Below are 21,101 nucleotides of genomic sequence, written 5' to 3' on the forward strand. Positions count from 1 at the left end.
AATACTGGTGATTCAAACACAATAGTATTTGCCTAGTGCATGAAATTCAGACAGTGAAATGATTGATTACCCTTTTTCTATTCAAGAGGGGCAATTATAAGAACTAGTATAAGCCTCAAATTAATAATAAAGCTGTCAGCATCGCTGATTATATCTAGTTCGCTATTAAATCATCAAGGGGAAACTGTTCACATGTTCTACATAGACTTAAAAAAAATATATTGTCTATAAGATAATCATCTTATTTACCATTAAAGGTTGGAGAAGCAGCAGAAAAAGGAAGGCCTTCTGTAAATCAATTTAGACATTGATACATTTATTTTCTGATTAAATAAATTTCTTATTTGGGAGAGTTATAGCACACAGAACAATAAAAGGGAAACCTCCAGTACTGCTGAAGAAGCTAAAGTTGTTTCAAAACTTTTTTTTTTTTTGTTGTTAATGTAGGTTATATTGATCCAGTAAGTAGAAACAAACTGAAATTTCTCATGCGACTACTCTGGTAAAATCACAATCATTTTGAGAACTTGAGTACTTTTTTTGTGTATTGATTTAATGATGAAAACACCACTGATGTGATGTCAGATGGTTTCTACGGGGCAGATCACATCCCACTTGGGTCACTGCAGAGAATGCCTGGGTGTCAGTACAGATAGATCAGCTGTGACATACTTTACCTGAGGTGACACTGAATGGAGCAGGTGCAGTGAAGAAGAAATTAAAGACCAGAAGCAGCAGATCTGTTCCACAGGCTGTTGTACCCAGTAGGCACAAAAAGTTTCAGCTGACTCGTCTGTAGGTGAAGTAGTTCCTGCATTTGTGTACAAGGGATGACAGTTAAAAATGCCTCATAAGAAAATTAATGTTGTATAAAAAGCTCTTGAAAAACAAAATAGGATTCCAAGTGAGCTAGCAGAATTTTGTTATCAAGTCCCTGAACAATATATGAATTATAGGTAAGAATAAAATAAAGTCATAAGGCTGTATCACAAAAAAAAAAAGAAAAAAAAAAGAAAAAAAAGCTGGGACTGAAAGGCTTTAAAAATTCAGGGGCATTGATGCAAGAGCAGAAGGGTAGAAGACAACAAAAGACAAGTTGCCAAAACATCTGAGTAATCACATTCACTCAAAAGATCTCCTTATTTTAACCTTCTTCTCAACATTTTCCTGATATATTGTTTGAAGTTACTATTTTCATTTGCAATGCAAATTGGAATTTTTTGAAAGTCTTTTACCTCAGTACTTCTAAATAAACTGCTGATTAATTATTAAACGTAGATGATTTTCATTCTGATGTATCCCAGTAGCATCTGAAATCCACCAACTGATGTTAACTTGCAAGCTTTGGGTTGTTCTGTTTGCATACACCTTCTAAGTATAGTTATGGTTGTATTATACATTCCCTAATTTTACCCTGGACAAGGGACCTCCTGAGGTCCCATCCAAACAACATTTCTCCAAGACAAAGACACATCTTTGCTATGAAAGTTTTACGAGGTCAGTGATAAATAAATGGCTTCCTTTTAAAAACAGATGCTGCTCCGAGGGCTTGGGGTTATTCTGCTATTATGGGAGGAGCTTAAACTGATCCTACAGAAAGCAAATCTGAAAGCAGCAGGAAAAAAAAAACAAGTACTGGAGGAAAAAAACCTTAGGTTATAAGCCAGAGAAAGTGAGAATAGCCAAATACAACAGGATGTAGAACAACGTTTAAAGAAAAGTTAGAACAAAAAACCAGGCCACATAATGGGAAAACAACAAAAAAGGATGTATAAAGTAATTAACATGGAATCGACATGAAAGATATTACTGAGAATGTATAGGAAGAATTACCACCATAGCTTCTTAATGGATGGAGGACATTTCAGCCTCTGGAAGTACTAGGTTCCCCCGCAGACACTCAGCTGGACTCCCATCCTGACGCAGGCTTTCTTGCATATCCGCCTCAGCTTGATTCCAGCTCCCTCAGTTGCCTCAACCCTGCACGAAAACGCTGCCCTAGTGCTGGGAAGCTGCAGCACATATGTACCATTTAACCGACCGATCGATAGCTTTTCCTAATCAGTTTTATTTTAGGTAGGTATTTTGTACTTCCTGGTTAGGCTGCTTATTTACTTCTTTACCGGTCAGTTCAGAACTGAGGTAGTGTGGAATTTTTTATTTCTTGAACGATTTCAAGATTACTATTTCCTACACATTTTTACGATTTTTTTTTTTCTGTAAGCGTGTGTATCTCAAAATTCAGGTGGCCCATCTACACTGATAGCTCTAGGTAGCTCTAGGAGTGAGGACAGTTCAGAAACTGAACCATTTACGTTTAGTACAGTTTTTTTTTGTTATTTTATATGTTTTTATATATCTGTATATACCGAACAATTGTGCCATTACTCATCATTGCACGATGGCCATGACCTCCCGCGCCGTACTGCCTTGGTTATTTGCCACCTGTCGCGTTCTGTGGCGTGGGATGTTAAATTGCGGCAAAAACTCGAAACTTGAGAAGGACGGGGGCCTGGAAAACGCGTGAAGAAAGGTGAATTTTCGTGAACTGCCCGAACACCCGTGCTGCAGCTTCGCCTCAGAAGCACGACCGTGTGGTACCTGAGCGAGGAGCCAAGGGCCGCTGCCAGCCGGGGCCGCCGCCGCCCCGCGCCCCGACCGCCGCCGCCCTGAGGGGGCCGCGGCGGCGCCGGCCGTTACCGGCGCTGCCCGGCGGGCGGAACCTTCGTGCGGGGCGGCGGGAGCCGGCCGGAGCGGGAAAGCACGGGGCCGCACTGCCGCCGCCGCCGCCGCCGCCTCCTCCTCCTCCTCCTCCTCCTCCGCCCGTACGGCCGCCGCCGCGCCGGGAGCCGCGCGTCGCAGACCCCGGCCCGGGGGGCGGGCAGGTGGGTGAGTGAGGGAGCGAGCGAGCGGGGCAGCGGCCGCCTCGGCGACACCCGCCCGGCGGCGGGAAGGTCACGGCTGCCGGCACGGCCCGGCACGGCCCTCCCGCTGCCCTCGGCGCGTCCTCGGCGGGGCCGGGCCCGGGTCCGCTGCTCCCGGCGGGCGGCCGGGGCCGGGCGGCAGCGGGGGCACGGCGGGGAAGAGCCGGGGCCGCGTTCCGGCCGAGAACCTTCTCGGTGCGGGCGCGGGGAAGGAAGGAGGCGTTTTCCCCCGCTGAGGGTGGAGATGTGGCGGTAGCCGCGCGGGGCTGGAGCGTGCTGCCCGCCCGCTGCCCTCGCCTTACCCGTGCTGCAGCCGCCGCTGAGGAGAGTGAGGGCATGGCCCGAGGCGTTGGGCGCGCACAGCACGGCGCCGGGAAAGTTCAGGCGAGGGTTTTGAGCGTAACCTTTTTCTTAAAATGGCTGTTCAGCAAGGTTTGCGTGAGAAACGTGGTGTTGGTTGGTTTGTTTGTTGGCTTTATTGGTTGGTTTGGGTGGTTGTTTTTTTTGGGGGGCGGGGGGGAGTTGAAGGCCAGTTTTCTTGCTCAGTGAATGTATAGCCTTTTTCTTTTAATAAATCAAGCTTAAGAGAATATGTTGAATCTACTAGCTTCCATTACTTGCTTAGATGTTAAACAGGCAAATTTTATTTGATTTCCAAGTAGATATGTGCAGAAACGACCTTAATTTTTAAATTTCTAAACAGGGAGTGAAGGGTGTTTAAAAAAATCAAAACCGAAACTGTTTTGGTGGTCGACGCTGGAATATAGCAGTGAGCTTTTGATTCGGTTTGGTGAACGTGTCAGGATGCTTCTCCTGATTCCAGCATGCTGAATTTTTGCAAAGAAAGTGCGTGGTATGGCACTGTTGTTGCCTTTATTTGTATACAGGGTCAACATAATGTGACTACTAGCCAAGAGCAGGGGAATTCAAGGATATTTGGGTAGTCCAACTTTTCCCCTGGCTGACAGCTCTGTTTGGAGGTCAGCCAGGGAATGGTTGAAGAAGCTGCCAAAAGGAATTGCCCTTGCAGCAGGAAAATCAGGCAGTGAATGAGTAGGACTGTGGGGATTCTCATATGTAAACCTGTAATTTGAGTGGAAAGTAGATTAAGGAAAGAGGACCCCAATTTGTAAGGCGTTTTTGTATTGTTTAGGAAGAATTTTTCCTCTCTGCAGCACACTGCTGTAATGTGAAGGTGTTGTACTTCCTGGATGGTGCCAGCCTTTTCCCTTGATAACTCTGTGCCACATCCAGCTCTTTCAGTTTTCCAGGGTTATTATTAACACAGAAGACTACAAATACATTCTGCTAGGTGCAGGCTCCAGCTCTTAACCTCATCATATCTGAATAGAAGTTGTCAATCTTCATTGAATGTGACAATTCAGTGCCTTTCCTTAAAGCTTCCTCTTAGGGAAAAAAATAAAACAACACAACTGTTAGTTGAAGTAATTTATTTTTGTCTCCATGACTTAGCGTTCTTAGGCCAATAACAGTCATTCCCATTAAGACTGAAATTATATGTAAGCTTGGCGCTGAAATAAAGTGCTCTTTCTTAGCAAGGTATTATGGAGCTGAAAGGAATGCTGATTTCTTAACAGAAGACTGAAATGGAGACCATTTTGTATGTAATCAGTCAAGAAATTAGGCCTCAGATTGCTGTTGTCCTTTGCCCTCTGCTTCCTGGAAGTGGAAGTGAAACCGTGTCATCATCATACTTAGTGCTGTATGTTTTAACCTTACCCAGTTTTATGTATTGGCACTGTGCTGTTGTTGAGGTGCTTCATGATAACTACACGGTAAACTTTATGCTCTCTGTCTGCCTGGAAATATATTTAAACACCATTTTATAAAAACTAAGGTAGGCATCTTCTCAGCTTTACTTTTTTTTTCTTTCTCTCTCTCCACTGCTTTTTTTCGTTTAGTGTTAAAAAGCAAAATGGTCCATGCTGAAACCTTCTCACGCCCCCTGAGCCGAAATGAAGTGGTTGGATTAATTTTTCGTTTAACGATATTTGGTGCTGTAACATACTTTACCATTAAATGGATGGTTGATGCCATTGATCCGACCAGAAAGCAAAAAGTAGAAGCTCAGAAACAGGTAGGATTTTATTCGTAAGTACTTTTGTGAAATACTGTTTCATTTATTACTGCTCAGACAGAGAAATATGCTAACTGAAAACTGGACTTGGAATAACCAATGAAGTAATCAACAAAACCAGAAGTGTATTTTAGTAAATCTCAGGATCCAAGCTATTAGTGTTTTCAGTATTTACATCTTACAACAAGTTAAAATGTTTAGCTTTTAGTAGTAGAAAAACTGTTGAACTGCAGTTTGATGTTGCCTCTCTAATTATGTGCAAGTGTGTGGTCTCAATACCTCTTCTGCTTCTGACAGCTTTGCTAAGCAGCAGTTGCATTAAATAATGCTCTCAGTTGCTTTTTAAAACCTTGACCAGAAATAACTTAATTCTCTGCTGCTTTTTGGCAACTTAGTGGCAGAGCCAGGAACTGTAGTTACTCATGACAATGAGGGACACTGCTGTACAAATGCTTTTTTAAGAATGGTTTGCACCTTTTCTCTCCGCCCAGCAGCAGTCAGAATGCCCTGCAAATGGGAGAAGAAAAGTGACAAGCCTCATTCCTTATGTTGTACTTAAATGAGATGCTCATGGGAGTTAATGCTCTCAGAAAAGATTCAGGTGCATTTCTGAACCAAACGTCGAAGGTTTCCTTTGGAAAGTATTGAAGCAAATGTCGCTTCAACTTTTTTTTGCTTCAAATTTCACAAATTCAAACTGCAGTTTTGAGTAACTTAACTGTTGTGTTTTTTTTTAATGAAATCTTCAGTAAAAAAAAAAAATGGCCTCACTTTAAAAATCAGCTTTCACAATCTGTGCTACTGCCAGCTATTATATAAGAGGTTGCAATATCCCAAAAGCATGTCAGACCTAACCACAAGTTAGAGTGTAAAGAGATACTGAATTGCGAAAGCGTGTTAACACAACAAATGACTTTTCCTTTTAAATTGGGAAAAAAAAACATTGAATACATAGAAAAAATGACTGGCCTCTGTGCAGTATCTTTTTTTTTTTTCCTTGAAAATACATCATTCTCTGTGAATGATACAGTGGTGTTGGGGAGGGAAGGTTGGGTGTTTGCTTTTTACAATGACACAAATGATAATTTTCCATTAAAGTGTGTACGTGTGTTATTTGTAGGGATACAAAGCTAATATAAGCATGTGAAGGATCTATAGAGTTCTCTTTAATAACACGTTTCAGGCCGTTCGTCTGAATCCTATACAAAGTTTGTAAAGAATTAAGGACTCCTTGGCTTTTTGTTTTTTTAAGTGTAACATGTCTCTATCAGCTTTGGAAACTCATACATATTACGGAAGCGTACTGAGGTTACCTGTGTGCTAGCCCTGTTCTGATCAGCAAAAGTCAGTGTTTTAATGTTTGTTTTGGTAGCTTTTCAGGTTATAATAAATGACTTGTGGGTCTGGGGCAGTGGGAGGGTTGGTGTGACGCTTACTTGATGGGAACTGAGACGTGACTTAGTTTCACTCAGGTGACAGCAAGTCATTTGGAAATAGCAGAGCTTTTCTCTTCAGAAAGATCTAGTTTCTTGTCAAATGTGACTTACTGAGAAGCTTATAGTTCTTATTTCTAACCTTCAGACTCCAAGTAGCAGTTCTTTAAAAATATTTTTTGAATTACCTATTTCTTCCTCTGATTTTCTTGGCGTTTTATTTCCCTTAGGCTGAAAAGCTAATGAAGCAAATCGGAGTGAAAAATGTCAAGCTTACTGAATATGAAATGAGTATTGCTGCACATCTCGTAGACCCACTAAGCATGCATGTAAGAAATTGTTTTCCATTTTATTCCTATAAAAGCACTTCGGACATGGAAGATACTAGTGGTTTTTTTTGTTGTTTGGATGATATTTGGCATATATACGTATCCATGGAAATACACAGAAAAAATTTCTGTAGTTTGAAACTAAGGTGGCATCATGAAGAATACAGCTTCCTTTCAACTTCCTTTTAATCTCTTATCCCCCTCGATCGTTTGTAATACTGTTTTTCCGTATCAGGTAACCTGGAATGATATTGCAGGCTTAGATGATGTTATTACAGATTTGAAAGACACTGTCATCTTGCCCATCAAGAAGAAATACTTGTTTGAGAATTCCAGGCTCTTACAGCCACCAAAAGGTAGGAAGGAAATGTTATGAATTTATATGCTGGTATTTAAAAAATAATAATAATAAAAAGAGAAACGTTAGAATTACCTAGAAAAGAAAGAGGAAGTGGGTTGACAGTTACCCAAATTGTAACAATTAGGTCTGAACCTAAGGGTTTTTCCTCTTCTACTACCATTAATTCAAATTTTAGGGAATATTTTATTTTAACTATGAAGTGATAATTGATTTTAGTTGCATTTTGATGGATTAATCTATGTAATCTGCATTTTTAATTGCCTAAATTGTGGATTATTTTTATACCTCATCTTGTCTTTTGACCGAGGTGAGCTATAACTCTACTGTACAACTTTGTACACTTATTAGTATTTTTATGGTATCATGGAAATGTAAGTTATAGACACTAAAACTTGTTTTAAGCTAATGTTTTACACAGCTCTCTAGTCTTAAAAATTTTGGTCTTTGTTCTAGTTATGGAAATTCCAGTCATTCAGAGACAGAGATAACGTTTTCATTTTGGAGATCCATTGTTTTTTTTTTTTTTTTGCTGGAGTTGAGTTGGACAGTATTGAGGCAGTAAGGAAACTGCTGGGTGACAAATTAAATTTCCAACAGTAAAACAGAAATTGGACTATCTGCACTAGAATGCTTCTGGCCATATTCGTTGTATGTTACAGAAAACAGAAAGAATTTAAATCTAAAATGTTGGACACAGTAAGAAAGTTTATTTTTAATGTTTTGATCCCTGGAATTTTTTGAAAACGGTTAATTACTGTCTGTGTTAATTGTGTATCTGTGACCATCTCTTCCTAGTTTTGTGAACAAAAAGATGAAAAATGAAACAGTTTTGTAACTGGTTTAGCTTTTTCCAGGCTCCTTTCTGTTTAAGTTACAAACTGAAACTGTTTGGAAAATTATTTTAATGTCATGATCTAAGAAGTGGAAGGGAAAGTTATTTTTTATTTATCTTTTTAAAGCATACTTTCCATACAGGACAAGCTCTCCTGTTTTCATAGTCACTTGCATCGTATGTTAAAAATCATTTTTTCAGATTAGTTATTTTTATGGTCATCAATTGCATAAGCAGAAAAAAAAAAGGTAATTCTTTTTTTCAGAATTGACCAATTTTTTTTAATTGTTTTCTTTACAACTATGTTAGAAAAATATTACTGCGAATTCTTTCAATATGACAAGTTTTAAAAATAACATGAGATGTCGTGCTTTAATTGTGTGTGATTTGTTTAAAATGTTTGTGGGCTCTCTTTTTGTTTAACCCCTTTGTGCTAAGCTTTCTTAGCAAAATTGAACCGTAAATAAGGCTTATCAAATGCTTACAAAAATAGGTTTTTAATCTTACGTTACATTTACAGTCACTGTAATAAAACAGTCATCTCTCAGACAAATTTATCCTAAATTTCACCATATTCATCCATTTTTAGATAGTCCTAGCTTTAATCTTAAAATAAGGCTCTCTGAAATAACTAAAATGACTGTGTTTGATTTGATGGAGCACTGTATAACTTGATGACCTATCTTTTAAAACTTGGACAAAATACAAGCCCGGACCCTCTCGTGTCTGTTGTGCCGAAGCATGTTTTCTGTACTGCAACCAGAGAACATTAACACTGGGACTTTTTCAGGAGTACTTCTCTATGGCCCTCCTGGTTGTGGCAAAACATTGATCGCCAAGGCTACAGCAAAGGAAGCGGGCTGTCGATTTATTAATCTCCAGCCTTCAACGCTGACTGACAAATGGTATGGAGAGTCTCAAAAACTGGCTGCTGCTGTCTTCTCCCTTGCTATAAAGCTCCAACCGTCCATCATTTTTATTGACGAAATAGGTAAAAATCTATGTGCTTTTTAAGTAACTGTAGCAGAGTGGCATTAGACTGTAGGTTTGAGTTGATGGTTATATTGAGCTATTGTCACCGGTTCCTTAAAAGAATGATAATGGAACAAGGTTTAGTAATAAAAGTACTATTGAAAAGTAATGGTGACATAGTAGGAAAAACAATGTATTTCATGTATTTTTCTTTTTTTTTTTTTCTTTTGCTAGTGGAGGAAATTAAAAATGGAACAAGTTGCTGCTTATTTTTGGTTAGGCTAAGATTCATGAGGAAAGCCTTTCTTTATAAAGGGAAAGCTATCACCAGATACATTTGAACACTGAATAACTTTTTTCCATGAGGGCACATAATGGGAAATAAAATATGGGATTAGGAGAGCTCAGGAATAACAATCTAATCAGGCAGGCTATGGAACTAGGAAGGGAACTTCAGCTAGGAAGGCAGCGAAGTTGCCGGTTGTTCAGTGCATTAGAGCTTGTCACATTGGTATTTAAGTTGTTGTAAGCAGTCTAGTTAAAATTGTTCATTTGTTCATATCACTGGCACTTCACAGAGTGTGTTTTACAGTTTGCAGAAAGGGAGCATGACAAAGCTTTCACCCTTTTTCCATTTTAGGTTTACAAAGGGGCTACTTCCATAAGATGCTTTTTTTCCTTCCTGTAGGTGTGAAAAATGTGCTTTTCCATAGCTGCTGGAAATTCTTAAGGCAACCCCTAGCAAAGCTAGAGCTCTGCATAGCAAAGTATATAGCCTACTTCACATCAGTCCTGCAATTTGCTGTTCTTGTGTATTTTGGTGATTTCTAACTTGCCAGACTCTGAATGCTTCCATCTCTGCATAAGAAATTGAGATGAAATTTAAGTTTCCATTCAGGAAAATTTGGATCACAAGATTTGGGACAGTCCCATGTGATAGTTACATACTTCTGCGATGTAACTTAAAAGATGTGCTTAAAAATGTGGTAAGATTCCACTATCCTATTCTTCATTGTAATAAATATTTTTCCCTTTCTTGACAGCGTTTATTTTAAAAGTACTTGTAAGATAGAGAATAGAATCAGTCTGCACATGAGAAACCAAACAGCATAGTTTCAGTGGCAGGACTGAAAGTCAGCTGCTTTACTGATTCCTTTAATACAGATTCCTTCTTACGAAGTCGTTCGAGTTCTGACCATGAAGCTACAGCTATGATGAAAGCTCAGTTTATGAGTCTGTGGGATGGACTGGACACTGATTATAACTGCCAGGTAAGTGAAGAGGATGGCAAGAAAAGTAATGTGATTCTGTTATGTCATCTATTGCGCATTGAATCATTTGGGAAGAGTAGCAGATCATACGTAGTAATTGCTGAAAGTTTCTTTACCTGTCAGTGATTACCCATGAATTATGGGGATGAGATGGATTAATAGATCGTGTTTCTTCTTGAGAGGACTGTTTCTGTAGGTGTTTTGTTTTTAATTAAGAGCTGTTATTTTCTGAAGTGTCTTAAGTCTCAAAAATATAGCTGTAAAGTTTGAGCAGCCAAAATTGGGAATTTTAAACTGCTTTGAAAAACACCTTGTGAACAATATTTTCTTCAGGTTAAGGGAATCTTTGATTTCAGAAGAGGCATTGAAATATCTGAATATTTACCTCAGTTGCAGGTTGGTTATTATGTTTCCAGAAAAGCATCAGGCTAGCTGTGGAAAAGCAATAGACTCAAATTCTTTATCTTAGGGTTAATATCAATTTCCCTACTTTTTTAATGATCAAAATAAATGCTGTTAAATGGAGCCATGCTTCCATCCTATATTCCTATATGCTTCCCTCCCCCTCCCCATAATCTTAACAAAGCTATTGTCTTTTAGAGGAAAAAAAAAAAAGAAGCTGCTGATGCTCCAAAAAAAAAAAAGGGCAAAAAAAAAAAACCACCCACCCAGGAAACATGACCTGCATGCTGCATAGAAGAAAGCCTGCTCTGTATGTTTCTGAGGTGTTACCTGGAGCAATCTTTTTCAGGCCTTTAAAAAGGATGGTTGTTCTCTAAATATTTAATTTTCAGGTTTTTAAATCTGTTCTGAATTTTTAATCTGTGAATGAGTTCTGATCATCTGAACCCCATCAGTTTTTTCTTTATAAAATTTGCTCTTCCTGCTCTCTCAAGCACATAGTAAAGACTGTTTTTCAGGGGATTTTTTAAAAAATGGTTAGAAGGCACTGAATAGATGTGCATAGAGGCTTTAAAGCAGAGTGTTTGCTTACTGCTAGTAGGAGGCTAATGGTATGAATATTTTAGTGGAAGCTGAGATGATCTTGCAAGCATACATTCCTTCCAATGTTTGAATGTTATCTCTTTTCCAATGTAGTGACCACTTGAGTTCAGCATGCTGAGCTTGAACAAGTTATTGTTGTCCCTTACGTGTCTGCCTCTGCATGGTGGGGAGTTGCCGCAGTAAAATGCCGTGCAAACAGTTGGCTGAAGACGCTGTGGCTGAGTGAGGTTTCTGGGGAGTTTTTCAGCGGGAGTGTTTTGTTTCAATACTATATTTCAGGCCCCTCCCTTGGATGTCATTGCTGTTCAGGAAGTGTTCTTTAAGCAGTGGTTTTGACATTTGTACTGTCTCATTTCTGACAGCCAGCTCACTGGACTCTTTTGTTCATTACAAATGTTTACTTGGGAGATTCGGGTTGCCTGTCTGATTCTCACCAAACAGATTTCCTTTGAGTAAGGATAAGATTTGGCTTTTGTTACCGTAACAAAAATTCCACCTGTTCGGAGAAAATTGTAAAGTGCTGTAACGAGCGTTACTTGTTCCTGTGTTGATTGCATCTGAAGAGTGTGTTAAGCTATGGGCTAAACCTGCTGAGGATGTAGTCTTGAGTCCGGCAGGAACTTCAGGCACAGTGCCTGGAAAACAGGGCTGCACTGCTCGAGGCTGCATGCGGGGGAGCTCCGTACAGCTGTGTGTACACTTGGGGGAGCCCATCTTTGCAGACCCTACAGGCACAGCCAGTTCTGGGAAGGCTCCTCAGCTCTGTATGGAGGGAAAAACGCTTCGGGTGCAATACTGGGCACTAGCACAGGCCCTTGGGAAGCACAGTGTGGGTACAGCAGTGCCTCTTTGCAAGAGACAGCTTGGGCTCAGCCGAACATTAGCAAGTGCTCAGCACGCTTACGTGACCACAGAACTTGCATGCATTACCCTTACTAGACAGAGCTGTGATTAAGACTGCTGGAGCCCCACCTGAAAATGAGCCGTTTGGCTTTTTCAGCGTAGCGATTTGCCACCCTATAAATAAGCCTCTAGGTGGCAGGGTGACTCTGATGCAGAAAATGGAAGCTGGTCTGGCCAGGAGCTGCTGGAGGTGCCAGGAGCTGTTGGCTGTGGAAGAGTGACCCCAGACAAAGGAGCAGAAGGGTGTCAGGAAGCTGTTTTGATAAGAGATTTATTTCCCCGGCATTTTTCACTTTTGTGACTGGGTATTTACAGTGTACATAACTTAAAATAACAAATGAGAAAACAAGGTTGATGTGAATGGGAAGTAAATTTGTTCTTAAACTAACAACTGGAATCCACTCAAATGAGGTAAATACTCTGCTTGTATTGAACTTGGCTCAGAGCAGGTCTGGTGCACTGCTCTTTCAGTATACCAGTGCATGTAGGTTCTTCTTGACTTTTAATGCTTTTTTAATGTAAAAAAAAGAAGGAAAAAAAAAAAAGAAACTAACAATATTTTAGTACTTGCAAAAGTTGCCAGCTTGGTCATTCTAGAGAACTGATTGCCCTTCTTTTTTCAACATAGCAAAAGAATGAAACGTTTTCTCATATCTTATCAAAATGTCTCTTTTCAAGTTCCTTCCAGACCACCAGGAACTAAACAAACATCAGCAGCAGCTGTAAGCAAAAGCTCTGGGTTACTGCTTAGTGTTTGAACTTTTAGATTGGGATCAGAAGGCTTCAGACTCATGTAAAAATCTCCACTGAGATGGTACTGTGTGGTACCAATGCTCTCTTGAGCTGCATGTTTAAATCCAGTTGCTGAAATCAGTACCAAGAAGCCTTATGTAACTTCTTTAAATGTTGATGTTCTTGATAAAGTGTGGAAGAGTCACATGTTTGGTTTTGAAACTGTAACATGGTGATGTTTTTAAAATCAGGTTTCAGGCTAACTAGTCATTTTCTGTTGATGTACACAGGTAATAGTGATGGGAGCCACCAACCGTCCTCAGGATCTTGACTCTGCAATCATGAGAAGAATGCCGACCCGGTTTCACATCAACCAACCTGTAAGTCATGCCAGCTTTGCTTAAGCAGTGAGTCTGGTGGCTGAGCAACAGGCAGGTATTTTACCAGCCTCAAAATGGCTTTATCACCACAAAATCCCGTCTGGGATTTTTTTTTTCCCAAAGAAATAAAGATGGGGTATTATTTTGATCAGCTTTTAGTCTCATAGAGGTACACAGAACTTTGCTTTTTAAGGTGGGGTTTCCCACAGAAACTTGATTCCTTGATTCTTTTATCTGAAATAACTTTAAGTGTCCGGAACACTTCCAACCCATTTTTCCATCTACAAAAGTCAAGTGGCTTAGATGCCGCACTCTGAAACAGACATCAGTCTATCTTCCCTTGCTGAGGGATAAATAAGTATGAAATAAACTATTCTTGTACGTTTTTGTGTAGCTAAAGGAAGTCCTTGGCATAGGACTAGGGTGTGTCCTTTGTCAGCACACAGCAGTTAGTACTTGATACTGTCTCTGGGTGCTAGCAGTACTATGTTGTTTTCCAGCGCAGCTTTGCTATTGAAGTTTTGTTTTTCTGAATGCACTAGATGTCTCCATTAGCTGTCTTCTCTGTAGTGCAAGGAAACCCAGTTAACTGAATTCCGTGAGGGAGTATTGGGCAGATACAGGAAGGGTACAAACCAAAAGGTGCATTGTCTACTTAAGGAGCAATTCTGCAGAAGCATCTTAGAAAATAGCATATTAAACAAACAGAGAATTTCAACATTTGTGGCACTGAGATGAAGGGCAGCTCCCTTCATGGACTGCGTGGCTATTTCAGTGCTTTGCAGTTCCCCTTCCCCACCAGCACGCATAAGCTACTTGCCTTCTGGGGAGAACTTAGTTTTAACTTCTAAACAAATGTGTCTGCATACCTCTGCCTATAAGGTAGGTAGGGTGACAGCCAGGTTGGAGGGCGCCAAGAAGCAGGTACATTTTGACTACTGTTTATAATTTCTGGGTATGAGATACTTAGTTTTCAAGAAGAGAAGCAAGCAGAAAATCTGCATACCAAAGGCTACGTTCTGCTTAAGGCTTTCCACAGCTGGATATAGCAAGCAATCTGGAAAACTGTTTTTATTCCCCTTACAATTTATGATAAATGGGCAGTAAGGCAGGCCTGTATCAATTATGCCAGCTGTCACAATCTTACCGTTACTATTTTTTGCTATTGCCATCATTTTCAAGGTATTTGAGTAGCCTTTGAACATGTAATGATACCACAAGACATTTTTGTATCAATATTGGAAAAAGCTGGATTGTGGTTGTCAGTATACCCTTCTGGCTACGGAAATACCCTTAATTATTCATTTTTTTGCAGAAACCTAGAGACTGTACTGAAGGATTAAAACTCTCATTGATTGTGCAAGAGAGTAGTCATGTTCCCAGACCTGTCTTGTTTGCACTGGCTTTCACTCCTTGTGGGTGGATACTTCTTGAAACAAAGCATTTGTAGCACACTAAATACCTTTATTGTGATGCCTGTTCATAGGGTTTCAGACACCTTACTCATCTTCAGCTTTTCCTTGAATTAGTAAGAGGCATGGATGTGTATTTTAGTACTTTGCCACATCTTTTTATCAAGAGCCATTATTAGAAGGATGAATTTTCTGCAGGTAACTGTGCCTCAGAATATTACTGTGGAGGCTGGCTTCCTCTCCGAGGCCTAGAATTAATATCGGTAGCATCGTTTAGGGCACAGGCATGCAACTTTCCTTACCCTGCTACAACCAGCTCATGCACTTACTGCACACCTCTTGTTCTTGTCTGTGGTACTTTGTGATATGGCCAAGATTGGTTACAACTCTTTTATCAAAGGCCAAGATAATTTACATGCTGTGGATTGACAGTGTGCACAGGTAGTATTATTATGGAGTACCTAACACCTTGTAGATGATACATTGCAGTTTAGCCAGGTTTGGGATGAAAATGCCCCAAATTTACCCATAAAGAATTATCTGCAAGGCAGAGGGAAATGGAAGAAATATTTTTGAGACTGAATGTCATCTGGTCAGATGCAGACTGTCTATGGGATTAGTTTATTGTGTTTTTGTTGTTGTTGTTTTTGTTTGTTTTTTAACAACAAAAGTGAATTTTGGACAAGTTTGTTTTTAGGAGATGCAAGAAAGTTTCTTCGCTGCCTTTTGTTTTCTCTTGTTAGTAAGGCTATGCTTAGCCATTTCTTTCAAGATCATTACGGTATGTGATTTATATTGCTTAAACTTCCCAAGCATGATCTGTAGAATTACATTTATTACTGTGTTTTTGTTTTTTTTTTAAGCATAGGAGTTTATCCTCTTCATCTGATTTAGCAAAGTATGTATTGAAAGCATTCTCTAGATCTAGAGAGTCTGCCCTTTGTTAAAGATTATGGGAAATCCTCAGAGACAGATGTTTTTATTTAAGGCAAAATAAGACTAAACATATCACTGCATTTTCTCTTTCCCTATAGTTACTGTAAATGTATATGCTCAAATGTTTAATTGTATGTGCTCCTGGAGTGAGAGTACCCTAGATCTGGTTTTGCCGAGTGGTGTGCCTAATTGCTGTCACGTAGGTTTCCTTAGTTGTATCATGTCTCCCATTTGAAGGAATGGTTTTTGTCACAGAAATTTAACTGAAAGCCCAGTCAGAACAAATTTGGTATAGATCAATTATAGAGCAAATTTGGTATAGATATGTTTATTTTTGTTCTCTAGTAAGTTTTGTCTCTTTTGTTTAAGGCTCTGAAACAAAGAGAAGCAATCTTGAAGCTAATTTTGAAAAATGAAAATGTAAGTAGACTTCTTTTAATGGTTAATTTGCGGAATTACTGTTGTCATGAGTGCAGGCTCTGGAGTTGTTTTATAATTGGCTGTTTTGTAGTAAGGTAGAGATGACCTACCAGAGTATTTCTGATTATAACTTAAGAATCTTCTGTGGTTTTAGGCGTGGCGTAAAATTAAAGCAATAGAGTCGTCTACTGGTTTAAGTATGAGCTTCATTCAGAGCAGTAGTCTCAGATTTCTTGGTGAATCACCATCTCTGAGGAAAATTACGTAATTTCTCTGTCTCCATTTTCTTGTCATATAACAAGATAATATATTCATCTCCCTGAAGGTGAATCATGTTTGGATATTGCTTTGATCAATAAAAGAAATATCATGAAGTATTCACTCAGGAAGATACTGAATTTCTTGAGCTGTAGTCTGTTTGCTCTAATTAAGAAAGGAGGAATTACTCTTTTTTTTTTTTACAGTGCTGCTTTTTCCACTTTGATCCATGGTTCATACTTTCTTTAGAGGAAAACTACTATGGATGTTTTTACAAATAATATATGGTGTTCATATCACCATGTGGGTTGCAAAATGAGAACAGCAGCTGTGAGTGCATCAGAAGTGTCTGCTGGCAGGATATAGGACCTGTATTATTGGAGGTTCCTGCCACTGAAGTCTTACAGAATTTAGTCTGCAGCACTAATTCTCATTAAGTTAATTTTGCAAGGTGTCTGTTGATTGAGGTCTATCCTGATAAGTACCATTCAGTAGTAAAAACAACTGTTTTTTTTTTTTCAGAGGTTTAAAAATCACACCTCATCATTGTGAATGGCAGATACTGAGGAGTTTTTTTTTTTTTCAAGTGGTCATTTTGGATTGTTTATATAGCATTGGAATGTTTGCTTCTTGCAAAATACTATACGCATATGAAAACAGAACACATGCTGAATGCCAAAGAAGTTGTGGAGGAAAAGATGACCTACTTGCAGAAAGCTTCAAACAAATTAAAACTTCTTTTGCAAATTGTGGTTCCAAAACATTATTTCTTTTCAAGAGTTGTTAGGAAAGGTGTGCGAAATAATAGACCTTTATGCAGGTTCCTGAAATAACTGCAGCCAGCCCTTGCATGCGAGTGGGGTGTGTTGTTCATTTGCTCTGGCAATGAAACACCTTGGCCTTATGGCCATGAAGAGAAACCTAAATCATCTTCTGAACATGGGCCTGAAAGAATGTAAGGCATATCAGTCATCTGGCAGTGAATCACAGCTACACAAGTAACAGTTGCTGGGGCTGCCTGGAATCAGACTAGTGGTTATCCCATAAGAAGAGGAATTAGATCTCTCAAGCCCAGTTTATTTCCAGCCAGGGTAACAAACTTTCTGGAAGCCTTTGAAAAGAGGGCTTGAAAAAAACAGTGGGCATGGCGGGTGTAGTCATGCCCACTGTTTTTCCCGCCCGTCTTGAAGTCTTGTTTCTTCTCCCTGAGTTGAAGGGAAATCCTTGTTAATGCCTGCCACACAATGTGCACATTTTCTGGTTGTTCTTAACCAGGTACACTGCTGCATCCCTTTCTTGATGGCCTTCAGCCCCAGACTGGGCAGCTCCATAGCCGACCATTGCTGGCTTCTCAGTATTTGTGTGCAGGACGATGCTTTAGAGCAAAGCACTGGGACAGCCAAGCTGTAGTGATTGTAGAAGGCACCTTGGTGTAAACCAGCTGCTGCTTCTGGCTTCTGCCTTCATTTCCACATCTGGGGAGGCAGATGGCTGGCTCCAGACCCAAACCTGAGTTGTAAGTCAGGGAGCAGGGACTTAAGTATGAGCTCAAGGGTTGAGCAAGTAGGACAGAATCACTGTAATCTTTGTCCTTCAAGAAAAGCGGGAGGGATGGTGGGGATTGGAAGAGCGCTTGGTGGGTGTCAGCACATTCTTGCATTATCCCGCAGAGCCCACAGGTTGGACTGGTAGGTGGAAGTAACAATGGTTATGCTTGGGGCTTTGCCTTCATCACCAGTTAGCCAATTCCATGGAAGAGTTTTCCTCTTAGAAGAAGTTGCCCCTTAATTTCAGCCTTTTGGTTAGGCTGTGTTGGCTTTAACTTCTTGAAAAGGAAATTTGGGGGCACTGGAAAATATGCTGGAAGAAGCTTCTGTAAACTGGATAAATAAATAAAGGGTCCTGACTGAAACAAGTTTGGTCCAATGCAGTGCATGGAATTAGATGTGTTAGTTTGCCTCCAGGTTCTATCTTTCACGGTTGTATAAAACAGGAGCAGTTGTTCAGTAACTCAGCAAACAACTGCTTTTGAGCTTCTTATTCTGTGCTGAGCGTTGGCAACAACAAAAGGTAGATGTGGTGGCAACTTTTTCCAGACTTGCTGTGTTACTGGTTAAAATAGTGTTTATGAAAACAAATGTTCTCTTCCGAATAATGTCAAAAAACAAACAAAAGACTGTGAAAGGCACAGTCTGACCCTACCATTGGGTAGGGTTCATTGGCTATAGGTAAGAAGTTGTCCTGAAGGTCTGATAGAGCCTTATACCACTTTATCCACACACACACCAAAAAAAAAAAAAGCAGTGCTGTTGTAGGAAACTTGTGAGAGCATTTGGGAAACTGGGTCATTATCCCTGTCATCCTGTTTTGTCATCTAACAGGCTCCCAAAGCTGCGCGGGAACTTTGTCAGTAATAGAATATACCAATGTGATGGTTGGCTTTCAATTACCTGTTCACTTTTATATGTTAGGGTTTTATTAAATGAAACGTTTGTTTCATTTAATGATATGAACTACTTGGAGGATTCAAGACATAACTTAATCAGATAATTTTCTTGTTAGTTCACAAAAAGCAAGATGGGGGGAAAAAAAACCCTTAGGGCAAGCAAAAATACTTAGAGGTGATTATATCTTGTGCTTGTAGAACAAAGTATATGACTTCGGAGTTTTCATGCTGTTACCTTTTGGTTTTGGACAGGTGGACAGGCATGTAGATCTCCTGGAAGTTGCTAAAGAGACTGATGGCTTCTCAGGAAGTGATCTGAAAGAAATGTGCCGGGATGCAGCACTCCTCTGTGTCAGGGAATACGTTAATTCTGCTTGTGAAGAAGAGAAGTATGTGCCTTTCTTCTCTATTACGATAGCTGAACAGCAGTTGTGAAGGCTTCTGGTGCTACACGCTGTTCAAATATTAGATTTTATTTTCTAATTTGAATTGCAAATTTTGAGGGTTTTTTCAAACCTTGCTATGATTCACAGAAAGCACGAGGTACTCTCTTGACAAACTGCCACTATACAACCAAAAGATCAACAAGTTACCTTTATTCATTTTGGCTGTTAAAATAAGACTATTTGTTCCAAGGTGTTAAGCTTGAGGTTGCATGAACCAGCAAGAGTTAATATTATTGCATTATATTACCAGCCTTAAATGATGATAACACTCTTGCATGCATGTAACTTTACTTGCTGTGATCTTCCTTTGATTATCTCGCATACTTGCAGGTAGACTATATGCACAGATAGAAGCATGTTTCCAGTGTGGTGTTGGATCTGTGTGAAATTGCTATTTTCAAGGACTAAAGTTGTCATTGTAGGAATGGGTGTCACACATCACCTAAATCATTGTCTTGCTTTTTTTCTTTCATTCTTCTGAAGCCATGATGAAGACGAAATTCGGCCCGTGCAGCAGCAGGATCTCCAGAGGGCGATCGAGAAGATGAGAAAATCAAAGGATGCCACACTTCAGAATGTTTTGATGCATGTTAGTTTAGATTAAGACTACAGAGTGCGTTTGCAGTTTCTGATGTGATTTAGTTTATATTCTGTAATCAACAAAAACAATGTAAGGGGGTGGGAGTGGGGTTGTTCCCTGAAAAAGGGAGTTCTCTTTCTGGAATTGTTTTTATACAACAAATTCTAAGTTATTGCAATGTTGTCATGCACAACTAAAAATGTAATAATAGATCATGAAGTGGAACAATTATAGCTCAGACCAAGAGCAGCTGCCTGTGTCTTGTCCCATAATCGATACACTGTGTAGCCTTAAAGCAGGTTCTGATGTGGTGCATGGGTTCACTGGGTCACCTGTGTGGAGGGAAGATGATTTGTTACCAGTTGGTGTGTATATACGTATGAGCGTGTGTGTATGTATTAAATGTATATATCCACACATTTTTTTATATGTAGACATAACCTGTAGATAACGAGTATGGAAAATCTTTTCTACTTCCTGAGTCGAACCAAATCAGAAGATGTATAGATTAAAGATTCATCGATACTCAATTCACATTTACTTCTTCCTTTTAGCAGCAAATAATGAAGGTAGAAATTTTGCTTCTAGGCAAAATTTGAAATGTTACTATTTTTTTCTCACATTACCACTTGAAATCTGGTGCCATTTACTGAAGATAGTAAACTACTGTACAAATGTTTGAATACTTTTAATTTTGTATGAATCCTGCTTTTTGAGGCATTTTAATGCTGTTTTTATTTTTCCCTCTGATGTGAGTAGAGTAGAATCTTCTTAACTTATCTCTCATTAAGCCCCACATATTATAAACTTTATGAAATTGTGCTTTCTGATTTGTTATGCGTTGTAATGAGGGTTTGCTGCTATTTAATTTTCTCTGGAAGACCCACTGCTGCACGGTGGCATTGTACCGTGAAGATTTGTACATGTACTTTGACTAGGGTGAGGGGAGATGTTTTCTGATGTTTTGCTCTGTCACATATGTGCCCTGATGTGCAAAACTGAAGGCAATGAAGAATGGATTTCAGGTTTATAAATGTGATTTAGAAATGTTCTGCTGTACTTGCTGGTAACAGTTTAGTAAATTCATGTAACATTATGTAGTGGTAAAGGCAAAGCGTTAAAATATAAGTGACAAAGTGTTTTGGTAAAGTTATTGTCAGTAGATTTTAAATAATTTAATTTTCTCCTTATAATGTTGTGCCCAAATTTAATGCAAATATGTAATCATAATTGTTCAACCCAGGGGGAAGGTACACTGTCACAGCTCTGCTAGCTACAGAGGAAAGGTAAGCATTGAAAGCAAGATGGTGATGTAAAACGAAACAGTCTGCAAAGTAAAATAAAGACTTGGAGCTAGCTGGCA

At 39.5% G+C, this 21,101-nt stretch overlaps 1 protein-coding gene and 1 long non-coding RNA gene across 6 annotated transcripts in view; one reads left to right on the forward strand and one right to left on the reverse strand.

The window, feature by feature from the left end:
- The window catches only part of ATAD1 (ATPase family AAA domain containing 1), a 29,695-nt gene extending 8,594 nt beyond the window's left edge, over window positions 1-21,101 (forward strand). For 2 of the 5 annotated variants that reach the window (XM_050711843.1, XM_035548947.2), the window contains exons 2-10: window positions 4,847-5,022; window positions 6,686-6,784; window positions 7,020-7,140; window positions 8,768-8,968; window positions 10,114-10,220; window positions 13,151-13,240; window positions 15,958-16,008; window positions 18,965-19,101; window positions 19,642-21,101. In XM_050711843.1, the coding sequence (XP_050567800.1) occupies window positions 4,861-5,022; window positions 6,686-6,784; window positions 7,020-7,140; window positions 8,768-8,968; window positions 10,114-10,220; window positions 13,151-13,240; window positions 15,958-16,008; window positions 18,965-19,101; window positions 19,642-19,762 (1,089 nt within the window). In that variant the 5' untranslated portion in view covers window positions 4,847-4,860 and the 3' untranslated portion in view covers window positions 19,763-21,101. Of the gene's footprint in view, window positions 1-2,721; window positions 2,890-3,169; window positions 3,357-4,846; window positions 5,023-6,685; window positions 6,785-7,019; window positions 7,141-8,767; window positions 8,969-10,113; window positions 10,221-13,150; window positions 13,241-15,957; window positions 16,009-18,964; window positions 19,102-19,641 lie in introns of those variants that run through there. The other 3 variants (XM_035548785.2, XM_035548867.2, XM_035548703.2) reach the window with 3 other exon arrangements.
- On the reverse strand, window positions 430-2,515 carry LOC118249268 (uncharacterized). The gene is made up of 3 exons (XR_004779007.2): window positions 2,370-2,515; window positions 1,834-1,980; window positions 430-811 (listed from the first exon to the last, which is right to left on the reverse strand). It is a non-coding gene; the product is annotated as an uncharacterized LOC118249268 (long non-coding RNA).

This window comes from Cygnus atratus, chromosome 7 (genome assembly GCF_013377495.2).
Source record: "Cygnus atratus isolate AKBS03 ecotype Queensland, Australia chromosome 7, CAtr_DNAZoo_HiC_assembly, whole genome shotgun sequence".
In the NCBI taxonomy this organism is placed as follows: Eukaryota; Metazoa; Chordata; class Aves; order Anseriformes; family Anatidae; genus Cygnus; species Cygnus atratus.